We start from the raw sequence: 14,661 nt of genomic DNA on the forward strand, positions 1-14,661 counted from the left end.
CCAGCTAATTTTTGTATTTTTAGTAGAGACGGGGTTTCACTGTGTTGGCCAGGATGGTCTCAATCTGTTGACCTCATGATCTGCCTGCTTCGGCCTCCCAAAGTGCTGGAATTACAGGCATGAGCCACCAAACCCGGCCATGATTTACTTTTTCAACTGTGGAACTGATATTTGAGAAATATAAAATGATTAAGTTTTCTTTCTTCTGTGTCTTCTGAATTCTGACTCTTCATTTAAATGTCTGTTTCCAAATCAGGTCCCAATAATCCAGAAGCCATTTTCAAGGAAAGAAGCTCTGATAACAAATCTCAACCAAATGCCCCCAAAGTTGTGGTAGCTGGCTGTACACCTTCAATCAATAAAATACTGCCCCCAGAGCTTTGTGCTAATCATTATTTTTAATTAACCTTGTAAGCAAACTTTTTAAAAAACAATCTTAGACTGAAGTTCATTTTTTTCATTTAAAAATAGCCTTGCTCAAAAATAGTCAAAATTAAGTCAGCAGTCCCACTGAAACTGTCAACATAAAACTCTTAAATATGTGTAGATGTAACTTATTTAGTAATGAGCACACTTAGATTATTTTAGCGTGATGCCTAAATGGACATTTGATTTTATCAAATAGGGCTGGATGCTGGCGTGCCGCAGGTACCTGGCGAGACCGAACTTCAGCTTGTGCCAGTGTGTTAATGGAGGGGATGTTGCTGCCGTCAAATGTGCTTCTTCTGGTGCTTATTCTATCACGTTCATTTTGCACAGCTAGGGGGAAAAACAATATTTATTGAGCACTTCCCTTTAGTGTATGTTAGGATACAGCATTTGAGGGTTTTTTAAGTTAAAAAAAAAAGTGAGAAAGGGTCTTACTAAAAGACTGGGAGAAAGACAAGATGTTTTCATTCTGTACTACTTTCAAAAATAGGAATAGTCAGGTTTGTCACTAGAGCTCATAAAACATTGCTGTTTGGGACTTCGTGACATCGTGCATGCTAGTGTTGAGTCAGCCAGTTATGCCATGCCGTATTTTTAACAGGGTGATTTTCTATTCTGTCAAAGTTAATAAAACCATAAGATAACTAGAGGAAGATCATTGCCTTTAAGATTAACCAGGTCAAAGATAAGAGTGTATTCACTGTCAAAAGATATGAGTCATAGATTTTGAAACTTCCATTTTCTTTCCTCTATAAAGTACTAGCAAAAATGGAAAAGTAAACTTTTTTTAGTTAAGATGATTTAGGATTATAATATTATCATCTCTTATACAACACCATCCACGGGACAGTTTACCAATATTAATAAAGCAAAAGTTGTGCCAGGTAGCAGTCTCTTCTGAGAAAATTGAGGTTTGAGTACCAGCATTTTGGAAAGGTGAAGAAATCCTATATGTTATATAGGTTTCTAAGAGAGAGGTAGATCTGCTTTTTCACTTCAGGATTAAAAAAAAAAAAAAAGAGTAATGTAAATTCCTGAAAACTGAATTTTTAAATATAAGGAAGAATAACAGGGGGAATATTAACTCACATGTTTATTATACAGAGAATAAAATCAGGCCAGGTGTGGCTCATGCCTGTAATCCCAGCACTTTGTGAGACTAGGTCAGGAGTTCGAGACCAACCTGGCCAACATAGTGAAACCCCGTCTCTACTAAATATATAAAAATTTGTCCCAGCTACTTGGGAGGCTGACGCAGGAGACTTGCTTGAACCCAAGACAGAGGTTGCAGTAAGCCAAGATCGCACCACTGCATACCAGCCTGGGTGACAGAGTGAGATTCCATCTCAAGATAAGAATTTTTAAAAAAGAAGAGAGAGAGAATAAAATCAGTCAAATATCAAAGCTGAATTAAAAAACTTAAGAGGTAAAATTATCTTCCATTTGACAAAGAGAAGGGAAACAAGGCGGGTAGCCCCTAAATTATTAGGCTAAGTCTGTAATTTGTTCTGCTGGAAAAACAAAGCATTAAAATATCATTTTTTTTCCTGCAAATATGCTTTTATTAAAGAAAGTTACCAATTTCTATGCCAAAATCTAATAGATTTTGGCCAAGCAAAGACCCAAAACTTACTATTAAATGTCAACTTCATTAAGTTGAAGGAGGAATTACAGGACTTTTTGCCTTTAAGGCAGAGTTAGTTGTTTGTAAGTTGGAGTGAATCATTAATATTTTATTTTAAAATCATACTTACTGGTAGCTTGCTCTTTTTGCTTTACAGAAATTGTTATTGATTTTTAACCTAAACTGACTCATTTGGAAATGTATATGCAGAGATAAAAAATTAAGACATTAGCTATGCTTCTATGAATTTCACTTACATGATCATTCTTTAGAAAAATGCCAAAAGATATTGTAAACATTTATAATCTTCTCACTGCTATCCTTTTTGACATAAAACTGTTTCTATTTGTTTCTATTGAATTAATCTTGCTACTATGCTATTAGTGTAAAGAAGAGAAATACATCAACTTTGAAACTCAAAATTACTTTCCAATCTATTTAAGAAAATTAACATATTCTTTTATAAACAGAAGATAAAATTTCCCTATTTTAAAACATAATTGCACTTCACAAATTGTAAAACTTATAAAAAATGTAGGATTGTTTAGTGGGAATAGGGATGGGGTTCAAGTAGAATGGAGGAAGGCAATTGACCAAGTATGCAATTAATCCTGTAAACAGTCAAATACAGCTTCCTATGAAATTAGAAATAAATCACTCTTTAAGTGAGAAAGTGCTTCTTTTTTAATTTTGTGAACTTTAGTTTTTGTTGTCTTTGAGACTACCAAACTGAACAAAACTAACGGTATTTTTGTATGTTTAAAATATTGAATGACAAAGAAAACTCTATCTATGCTCAAGATGGGTTTAATATCTTTTACACTTCATTAGTATAGCGATTTCATTTGTTTCTTTATAGTTTGTGAAATAGTTGTGAAAATATCTCTTCACATATGATAGGCATGAGCAAACAGCAAAACTGACAGACATAGAATTTTGTAGCTGTTACACTCTGTCAAAAGTTTAGAATGTGTTCAATACATTTGTTTCTAAATTAATCATATTTAGAATATAGGAGATTATAATCAGATTACTTAATATATTCAAGATGAAATTAGACACTAAAATAGCACATCTAGCCTATTGTCTCGGTCCCTTAATATAATAGAAGCTCTCTAAAAGGGAGGATTATTTTGTCTACTATATTCACTATTGAAGCTTCAGCACCTAGAAAAGTGTTTGGAAAGTTGCAGTGTTCAATAAGTATTCAGTAAATAAACGAATGCATAAAAAGTAGATGTTCAGTTAATGTTTATCAAAAGAAAAAAGATATTCAGTTCTTATTAAAAAACAAAAATATGCATTTGTGCCAAGTATGGTGGCTGAAGCCTGGAATCCAGCACTTTGGGAGGCTGAGACAGGAGGATTACTTGAGGTCACAGTTCAAGACCGGCCTGGCCAACATGGTGAAACCCTGTCTCTACTAAAAATACAAAAATTAGCCAGGTGTGGTGGTGTGTACCTGTAGTCCAAGCTACTAGGGAGGCTGAGGCGGGAGAATTGCTTGAACCCAGTAAGTTGCAATGAGCCAGGATTTTGCCACTGCACTCCAGCCTGGTTGACAGAGCGAAACTCCATCTCAAAAAAAAAAAAAAAAAGTCTGTAATTTCAACCCACTAACAGAGCATTGGGATACTATTTAGTCAATAATTTTGTTGCTTGGACAATGTAGTGGTGAAGAAAATGATATCTATAATCAGATAGTCACCAGATAAATACTGGCTACAATACGTAATAGCTGGATGTCCTTGGGCTAAATTATTTTACTTGAGGAACCATAGATTCCTCCTTAGTATATTGAAGAAAATGAGAACTCATGTAAAAAGGTTATTGTGATCAATGAGAATGTGTGTGTATGTTTATCACTTTTTATCAACAATGTTAATTATCATCATCATTGCTATTACCTTCTTTTTTCATTCCCGCTCTAAAACACTTTCTTAATCGACAATATCTACATTGATTCCTTTTGTCCTTGTCAACAACACATTGTCGACTGAACCTATAACATCAAACAAAGATATATTAGTTCTCAGAAAATGATGATTTACAAAAAAGCAAACAGACAAATGGGTTTTAAATATGTATTGTCACATCTGATATGAACAATCAACTATGACCTTCCCAGTCTCACAATCAGGATGTGCGTGAAAACACAAGCCTCACCTCTCAGTCTTTATAGCAAAATAAAACTGAATGACTATCTTCATTTTGGCTGGTGTGCATAGCCATTTCTATCATGAGTCATGAAAGCCAAACCTAGTTTTGAAAATCTTTGGCTTACAAGTTTTTGTTGCTTTTTGCCAAATGATTTCAGTATGAAGGAGGCTATTATCAGAACTTCATGGCTCTGCATTTTCTTGCTTTTCTCTTTTTAAATATTCTTCTATTAATTTTAAGTGTACCCCACATCCCACTGAAGTTTACCCTAAATGGCAAATTATACATCAAGAAGTCATTGAGGACAACACTGAGAGTACAGTTGGCATAATGGTGTAAGACTTCACACTCATTTGAATGGCTGTAAATGAAACAAAGGAAAAACAAGAGTTGGTGAGGATGTGGAAAAATTGGAACCCTCGTACATTGCTGGTTAAAATGTTAAATGATGCAGCTGCTTTAGAAGAAAGTTTAGCACTGTCTTAAAAAGCTGAACATAGAGTTACAGTATAACCCAGCAATGCCATGCTTGGTCTGCATGGAGAGAAATGAAACATATGCACACATTAAAAACTTGTTCATAAAAGTCCATAGCAGCGTTATTCATCATGGCCAGAAAGTGGAAACTATCAAAATGCCTATCAACTGATAGAAAAACAAAATCTGGTATGCCGGCACAGTAGAATATTATTATTTGTCTGTAAATAGTGATGAAGTACTGATAAATGCTACAACATGGATAAACCTTGGCAACCTATTCTATTCTAAATGAAAGAAGTAAGACACAAGAGATCACATATCATATGATTTTGTTTATACAAAATGCCCTGTAAAGGCAAGTCTGTAGAAACAGAAAATAGATTCGTAGTGGCCTCATATTGTTGAGGAGGGAATTGGGAGGAAATGAGGGAGTAACTGCTAAAGGTTTCTTTATAAGGGGATACAAATGGTCAAATTTTACGGTATTGATGGTTGCACGACTCTGGATACGCTAAAAAACTGACTTGTGTAGTTAACCAAACAAACAAATGAAAAAAACAGTGCGGTCTCTGAAATTAAATCTGAGCTTGAGAGTCGATAAAACCATCGACTCTCAGCAGAACTTGGGGATGTTAAGTAACACCAGTTTATAATTGTAAAATAAGAAGTACTTGCCCTAAATGTTGTTGTGTGAACATACTTCAAATAGTTGGGGACAAACAGTAAACGCTAACGTTTCTTCAAAATTCTGGCGCAAAATTATCCATGCATATTGATATGTATCTGTTTATTTGTAGTTGATAATGATAAGAATAAAGACATGTATTTTGTGACCTATACAAAGTATTTCTTCTAAAAACTACTGGTGGCCACTTAAAATTGAATGAGAAGCAAAACCTATCATCAACAAATTGGGCTAGAAGAGAAATGTGCTTTCAGAGTGAGGAACAAGGTATTGCTCATTTGGGAACAAATGGCTGATGTGACTCAGGAGAGAGGACCAGAATGATAAAATACACAAGGAGAATACATTCAATTAACATTAAATTAATAATAAAAATTGAATAAACATATACTATTAAGCACCTACAGCATACAAGATCCTGGTGTAGGGATTAAACAGATTAACACTACTTGTCTCCTCTACTCAAGGAAATCACAATCTAATAGAGTATGCATACAAATTGTACATTTAATGTGAAAAACGTACATGAAAAGTATTGAAACAGCAATTAAAAGTGCTTTTGAAGGAAAGCCCAACCTCAGTGTGATGGAGCAGTTAGAATAGAAATGGGATTTTGTAATCTAAGAAAATAGATAAATTTGAGACCAGCACAACCTGATCTCAGAAAACCTCCATGACCCTACACTTGCATCAATATTCTAACCATTTTTGAAATAAAAAATTATAACATTTGCTGAATACTAAAATACAGAAAGCTAGGTTGGCAGTAGCATTCCTAATATGAAGGTGCAGGATTTAAACTGTATCTGTTGTTAGAATACTTTTTAAACCTCTAAAAACTGCTCTGAGAGCATTCCTTTCCCACCCTTCCATACGGAAAGGACAGACATCCTGAAGCCTTTGTGATTCTCTGATTCTCACAAGTTGTTGTTGGATTTAGTTGTTTGGATCACCATTACACACACACACACACACACACACACACACACACACACACACACACATGTATTTCACTTTTAACAGAACACATGGCTCCAGAAGGTATGGTTTACAGCTTATTTTGTATTTGTTTTAGTTACTGATCTTTAGAACTACTCATAGAAAAGTATTTTTGATGAAGGAAATTGATCTACCTTTTACCTTCAGAGTTTTAATGTAAATAAAAGCAAAACTCAGCTAAATACACTTTTTTTGTTTACCTAGAAAGTTTTTAAAGTGGGCAATTTATAGTTCTGTTAACCTGCTTCAAAGCATCTTGAAATACTACTAGAGAACCTGATTACCAGAGAACTAGATAGATATTTGGGTAGTAATATATTAACTTGTGTAGTACCCCAGGAAATCACATGGCAACACTTTGAGAGAGTTAATTTCTTCCTAAATGTCCAACTTGTTCTTAAAAGAATATAATTCTACACATATCTTTTGTTGATGGAACAAACACAGTTTTTTTTTCTGTTAATCAGTCATTTTTGTTAATAGCCTATATTCAATTTAAATGTAATCTGCGTTCGAGGACAGTCATATAGATGAATAAAAATGAAAATGTATACTTAAATCATGTTATGATGTTGACTAGGTTTTAATCTAAAATTAAAGAAACAAGGAAACAGCCTACTGGAAATGGGTGACACATATAATATAGTTACATAAGCATCCGACAAAACATTTAAATTTAATGACAAAAGATATGGCATAAGAAATACATTTTAAATTTTAGGACTGAAAATTAAATTTCACTCATTAATATCAGCAAACTACCAAAATAATCCGCACTTTTATAATTTTGCTTTTAGGCCTGGGATGTAATGGCACTTAAAAAATCAACATGAAGAAAAATATTCATATTGAAAAAGCTTTTAAATGCAGATTTTAAAATGTTTAGAGGTATATGAACATGTGGTAAACAATAAAGAAACACAAGGAAAAGATAACACAAAACTGCAATGGTAGTTACCTCTAAGAGGCAAGGGAGGAAAAGTGACAGAGGAGGTGTCCATTAAAGGCTTCAACTATATTGGTCTAAACTGGGTGATAGGTGGATTTTTACATACCTTCTATAGGTCTAAAATGTTTCATAAAAAAGAACCACCTATGTGAATACATCCTGCAATACATACTTACACGTTCTTACTTGTACCGCAGTTTAGAGATTTTATTTATAGACTTACAGATATACAAAAGCTCTGAATTTTCTTTTCTTACTTTTTGCGTGCCAAACTGAAACACCTGTAGAGATAACTCTCCTAAAAGGGCATTTAAAGTACCTGCAAGAATAAATGTGACTCTTGCGAATGCTGCGTCTGAAGAAACCCTTGCACCCGTCACAGCTTGATGCCCCATAGTGTTTTCCTGTTGCTCTGTCCCCACAGATGGCACACAGGCAGTTGACACCATTGTCTGTGGTATTCATACTTGTCTCTGGGGCAGAACTATCTGTCAATGAAAAAGGAAGATTGCAGTTAGAGGTGGCACTGTTTCCTGATTAAATTGTTCGACTAATTATTTATAGGCTCAAAACAGTCAATTTGTTGGCTTCTAGGAGTCCCCACACTGGTGTTTCCCTTTTAACCACTGCCTGCTTCCGTTCCAAGCTCTCCTTTCTTATTTCTGAACACTTAACTTTGAGACACCATAGATTTAGCTCTCCAACTATACTCTTTTCCAAGGGAAGCTTATCAGTCCCATGACAGTAAGTATTGGCTGTAGGATGAACAAGTCCAATATTTTATCTCTAGCCCTGATGTCAACCATGGGCATCAGTCTGAAATGCCCAAGCATCTATTGAAGAACTTCATTGTGAAATCTAATCAGAATTGTAAATTAACATATCAAAAACAAAACTCTTTCATTTTCCCCCTAGAACTTGTTCTTCCTTCCTTCAGTCTCCCTATATCAGTCAATGGTTCCATCCAATTTCCCAGGGCCAATAATCTGTGGGTCTTTATTGTATTCTCTCCTTTATCTTTTATAACCAATCCCTTAGTAAGTCCATGTTTACAATACTTTTTATTTATTTATTTAATTTTTTGAGACTGAGTTTCCACTGTCGCTCAGGGTGCGATCTGCATTCACTGCAACCTCTGCCTCCGGGGTTCAAGCAATTCTCCTGCCTCAGCCTCCCAAGTAGCTGGGATTACAGATATGTGCCACCACACCAAACTAATTTTTGTATTTTTACCAGAGACAGGGTTTCACCATGTTGGCCAGGCTGATCTTGAATTCCTGGCCCCAGGCAGTCCACCCGTCTCAGCCTCCCAAAGTGTTGTGATTACTGGCATGAGTCACCACATCGGGCCTGAAATACATATTTAATCCACAACTTTTCACCATGGACATCCTTGTTCAACCAACCATCATCTTTCCTCTAGATTATGGCAACAGCTTGCTATCTAAATTTATTCCTTCTATTCTTGCTGCCCTACTGTTTGTTACCACACAGCCACGTAAATGATCTTGTTATAACAAATTCACAACATTGGAGAAATAGGAACGCTTTTACACTGTTCTTGGGAGTGTAAATTACTTCAGCCATTGTGAAAGACAATATGGCGATTCCTCAAGGATCTAGAACTAGAAATGTCATTTGATTCAGCAATCCCATTACTTGGTATATACCTAGAGGATTATAAATCATTCTATTATAAAGACACATGCATCCATATGTTTATTGTGGCACTGTTCATAATATCAAAGACTTGGAACCAACCCAAATGCCCATCAGTGATAGACTGGATGAAGAAAATGTGGCACATACACACCGTGGAATACTATGCAGCCATAAAAAAGGACGAGTTCATGTCCTTTGCAGGAACATGGATGAAGCTGGAAACCATCATTCTCAGGAAACTAACACAGGAACAGAAAGCCAAGAACCGCATGTTCTCACTCATAAGTGGGAGTTGAACAATGAGAACATATGGGCACAGGGAGGGGAGCATCACACACCGGGGCCTGTCAGGGGGTGGGAGGCTTAGGGAGAGGTAGCATTAGGAGAAATACCTAATGTAGATGATGGGGTGATGGATGCAGCAAACCATCATGGCACATGTATACCTATGCAACAAACCTGCATGTGCTGCACATGTATCCCAGAACTTAAAGTATAATAATAACTTTTTTTAAAAAGAAATTCACATCATGTCACCCTCTGCATCCGACCCTGTTATAATGAGATACAGAATAAACCATAGGCATCTTACCATAGGCTGTAAAACCTGCATGTCAACCCCCCACTACAACTCCCCCCAATCTCTGATCCCAGTATCTGGTACCACTTTTCATCCAGCTCACTATTCTCCAGCAATATTGTCTTCTTTTTTTTGTTGTTGTTTCCATCATCTCAGAATTTGTTCACTTGCTGTTCCTTCTGTCTGGGAGGAAAGATCTTCCCTAAACCTATCTTTGAGCTAGCTACCAAGTTTCTGTTAACATTTCACATTTTCTGTGAAACCTCTGAACACATGTTTAAAAAGTCACCTCCCATCTGTCCTTTAAGTAGAACCTAAAGCCATGCGTATTTTACATATTATTATTATTCTTTGAGTCAGGGTCTTGCTTCGTCACCCAGGCTGGAGTGCAGTGGTGCAATCCTAGCTCACTGCAGCCTGGGCCTCCTGAGCTCAAGCAATTCGCCCGCCTCAGACTCCCAAGTAGTTGGGACTACAGGGGCAGCCCACCACACCGAGCTGATTTTTAAAGTTTTAATTGTGGAGACAAGGTCTCACTATATTGCCCAGATTGGTCTTAAACACCTGGGCTCAAGCGATCCTCCTGTCTCAGCCCCCCAAAGTTCTGGGACTATAGATGTGAGCCACCACACCTGGCCATAGTTTTTAAAATAACTTTATTTCTGAAAAGTATATTCTGTATTGGTCTGCTCATTTATTACCCATCTTTACAAACCCACTCTAACCGACTTTACAAACCCATGATGGTAGAGAATGTATCTGTTTTATATATTCCTCTGTTTTCCAGCTTTTAGGATTATGCCCAGAATATAGTGGTCATCTAATACATAGTTCTGAAGGAAGAATTATTTTTTAAATGTAGATATTTATAATAAAATAAATATTTCTTAAATGAGTTAATATCGTGGATTACATCTTCAAAATCTGTATGCATTCAAAAGATATTAAATATGTAATACAGTAAAACTTTATTATAAAATTGTAAATATATTAACAACTGATTATTGTATGTCTAACGAAAGGATAAAACTAAAGGTTGTTATGTCCTGATTACATTTTATGACATTACATATATGCTACTTATTACTGCTTCTGAGTAGACAAATATTGTCGTATATAATTTCATGAAGTTGGAAAAAACCTTAATGAGCATATGCTTAGAGTTAGTCATGTGACGTTATAGGATTAAAATGCTGCAAATTTTGCTTTTGGTAGCATTAACAACACAGATATTAGCAATATGAAAGTTAGAACTGTTTGGAATTTATTGTATTCTGAGAGACTACATAGAAATATGAAAAATTCACCTCTTGCTTCAAGTTTAGTGCCATACTTACATGTTGCTGACAACATTATTACAAACAAGTTACATCACACTTTGCATGTAGCAATACAAATTCATTATTTTAGTATATTTGTTAAACACTTATAGTAAATAAATGTTATGATTATGGTAATTATGTCCCTACCATTTCTTAATCATGAGTGTTTTTTTAAAGTCATGATTCTGATGAAATACTCTATTAAATATCCCTAATCATGTCTAAACATAAGACACAAAACAGGGACTTCCTAAAAGTTGCACTACAGATTTATTTTAACTGTATTTGTGCTAAAATTTCAGAATTCATCTTTTGACTATTTTTTTAAACCTCCACTAAGAAGGAACTGCTTATTGTAAATAGAACCAGAACACCAGTCATACAAATTGTACAGTGCAGTAGACTAGTGAGAGTTCCTCGGTACAAGAGATATATTCTCAGTCTTGCATTAAACACACACACACACACACACACACACACACACACACACACACACACATTTTCCAAAGTATACATAATTGCTCAATCTTAGGAGTTCTATCAGCTATAACACATTTTAAACAAGATTTTTTTCCTAGGAATTAAGTCTAAATTCAAAGTCAAGAATAAGCTGTACTACATAAAGGCACAAACCCTAAACAACTCGTGTCTTATTTAAAGTTAAAATGTTACAGTAATTAAATACCAACAGCTTTGTGCAGCTAAACATTAGCCTGACAAGTAAGGTTATAATATAAACCTTATTTCCTTTCATATTAGCATTCAGTGCAAAAACCTGATAGTATTTTAAATGCAGTTTCTCATCAGTAGCATTTGAGAACTGGAATAATAATGAAAAGAGTAGACAATCAGTAAAACTCCCTAGTGTTCTGTGGAAACTTTGTTCCATAAGTCATTTTAAACATTGCATAGAAAATATACTTTCACAGCCAATCTGCCAATATTACTTATTACTATCATTTACAGCAAATAAAATAATGGCTGAATCTATTCTTTTTAACTCTCTAACTCTAACTGACCCATGACAGAATTCTGAAGTTACTTTATTACACAAAACCAGGCTTTTTCTACGTCTAAGATAAAATAGCCCTAACATTATTAACTTAAATTTTGTAAGCAAGTGCAAAAGCTCAGATTTGTGGCTTTAAAAGAAAGACGTAAATTTTCCAGAAAAAAAAAAAATAATAAAACATTGAGCCACCACCTTTGGAAGCTCAGTCTACCTTCTCCAATTATATTTACTTTTCTTTACGTATATAAACAGATGATAACTCACCGTTTGAATTATATAGAATCTGCATAGTTTCAAACTCCAAAGTTGTGTAAGTTGGATCCAAAACTTCACTGTAATTTGCCATGTCCATGTCCAATATTGGTTCTGATACCCTCATCATTGATTTAGAAACACACATACAAGTGGCACCACGAGCCCAGAGTGTGTGATGAGTGTTTTGCTTTCAATCTGTGAGTGATAATCCAAAGTTAATGTAAATGAGTGACTTAAGAGCTGCAGTGGAAGGGGCTGTAAAACTGTAACCTTCTTTGGCAGGCCATATTCAGCTTATTTCTTCTTTTATGGCATATGAAAGCAATTCCTTGTGATAATCTTGGAATGCTTCGTGAAATAGCCTTATCTGAAGTGCTTAGTGGACTAACATGATTTCCTAAATTGATTTCCAGTAGACAATAAATGAGATCATTAAGAGAAGAATTAAAAATTGAAAAGAAAATCTCACAGGTTTTAAGCTGTAATAATAATGTCAGGTATCCCATTTAAGGAGGTGAAATCACATACTTCATATCCTGAAAAACGGCACTTACTTTACTTTTATAAATTTGGTAAATCAAGTCTGGAAGTTACCATTTCCCGTAAACACTTTACAATTTCAAGTTTTCTTAAGTGAACAATAAAGCTACTTTTATTTTGGAGTAAAGGAAATTTTGTAAATTGAAAATTGAGGATGTATGACATACTCTGATAGCCCCTAGGCGTAACCCCGATATGGCCTTTAACAATATTCTCTTTAATTATCTGTTTATGGGCCTGTGTCCCATTTATGTCAGTAAACTTCTCAAGCACAGAAGCAGTACAGCTGCTAGTACATTAGAGGCATTTACATAGTTGTTACATATATCATGTTTCATTTCTTTTGAAGCCTGATGCCATTGAACTAAAATAAAATCATCTCTAACATATGTAGATCTATATATTCCTATTGTCAACCCTCATCTGTATAGCACAGTATATCTTTTATGTGTATATTTGACAAGGAACATCTAGGGTTTGGGGAATATTTAGACAATAGTACTCAATGAATATATTTTACTTCTGAAAATATGTTTGTCGATGTTATTTTTCAAGAAAGATTTCCAGCCCCATTTACATTGGAAATTCAGAATGTCCTTTTCCACATTCATTAAAGATTGCAGCAAAGTAATATTTCTTAACCAATTTTTTAACACCATCATCCTTATGAATAATTTGTCTTAGAAATTAGTGTACTTTCCACCTGGGAAGTCTGGTCTCTTAAAGTACTCTAAACCAGGTGAAAAAATGTAAAGAAAATAGCTTAGAGTCAATTTACCAGCCAGATTCACTAAATCAAACAGCGATCGTTGGAATAGTCCTCTTGTCCTCATATTCTGTATACTCTTAATTGTAAGGATGATATCTTGAAATAAACTTTCTTTTTTGACTGACTTTCTTTAATGAAGATTAGACATAGGTTATTCAGTTTTTAGACAAGTAGACAGAAGTGGTTGTTAGTCTGTGGTTTTTATTTGTGTGAAGTGGTCCTCATTTTAAATGAGTTAACAAACATATATTTTCTATAGGAACCAAAGGGGCGAATTGTGCAGAGCCTGCAAACTTTTTAATCTCTGAAATAACTAACCAATATAGAGGGATGTCACTGATGGAAATGTCCCAACAGAAGGAAAGGTAAAAGAGAAAAAGACAGAAAAATTTTATTTATAGATATGGAAAACACTGAAAGAAATGTGGCTGTAGCTCAGGAGAACAATGCTGTCATAGTTTTGTCCTTCCACCCCAGTCTGTTCCCATGGCTGACTCACATCACTGGATCAGAGCATTCAACTCTCAGGTGAAAGGGGCTACAGGTGGATCTCAGCACAGCTCTTCAAGCAGCAATTAACAACTAATCAGAGCTAGCTTTTAAGAAGAAACCTGTGTCCCATTTTTGTTACTGTAAATTGTTTTCTTCACTTCATAGAGTAAGTACTCAAGAATTTTCAGAAGATATGGTAGATCTGAATAGCATGCATACCTCCTCAAGTGGGTAGTCTTTGTAATGATCTTCAGATGTAGAAACACCCACGGAATTCAGTCAGCCTCAGCCTAGCAAAGGAAGGAATTTCTTCAGCTTTTCTCTGGAGGAGAGTACAAAGCACAGTGGAATCCCTCTTTTCTTAAATTCTAGGACTCATAATTTATGGAACTGATTAAGCAAATAAAATAATTTAAAAAGAAAGTCATAAAAAATGTATATCCTTACTTCATAGCTTCTTTTACATAGGGGGATATGGCTGCTGGCTGCTACTGTTTATAAAACAAAGAACTTTTCACTAAGAATCCACTGATTAAGATTCTTAACTAATTTTTTAATAAGTCTCATACATTGCCTTTGATTTCTAGAAAATTTTTGTTTATGAAGAAAAAGTTAAAGCCACCCATAAAGCAATCCAAAGCAAAAGTTCTAGAAGCCTTCTAGAGTTTTAGTTTTTCAAAATATTGTCTATACTTTAAACAAT

At 34.9% G+C, this 14,661-nt stretch overlaps 1 protein-coding gene across 1 annotated transcript in view; it reads right to left on the reverse strand.

Moving 5' to 3' along the window:
* Positions 1 to 12,368, reverse strand: part of HNF4G (hepatocyte nuclear factor 4 gamma) — a 27,082-nt gene extending 14,714 nt beyond the window's left edge. Inside the window, exons 1-4 of the mRNA XM_017521894.2 lie at positions 12,167 to 12,368; positions 7,646 to 7,814; positions 3,961 to 4,055; positions 653 to 759 (exon numbers count right to left, since the gene is read on the reverse strand). Of these exons, the coding sequence (XP_017377383.1) occupies positions 653 to 759; positions 3,961 to 4,055; positions 7,646 to 7,814; positions 12,167 to 12,302 (507 nt within the window). The 5' untranslated portion in view covers positions 12,303 to 12,368. The remainder of the gene's footprint in view (positions 1 to 652; positions 760 to 3,960; positions 4,056 to 7,645; positions 7,815 to 12,166) is intronic.
* Positions 12,369 to 14,661: the final 2,293 nt, after the last annotated feature.

This window comes from Cebus imitator, unplaced genomic scaffold, assembly GCF_001604975.1.
Source record: "Cebus imitator isolate Cc_AM_T3 unplaced genomic scaffold, Cebus_imitator-1.0 Scaffold22, whole genome shotgun sequence".
Lineage (NCBI taxonomy): Eukaryota > Metazoa > Chordata > Mammalia > Primates > Cebidae > Cebus > Cebus imitator.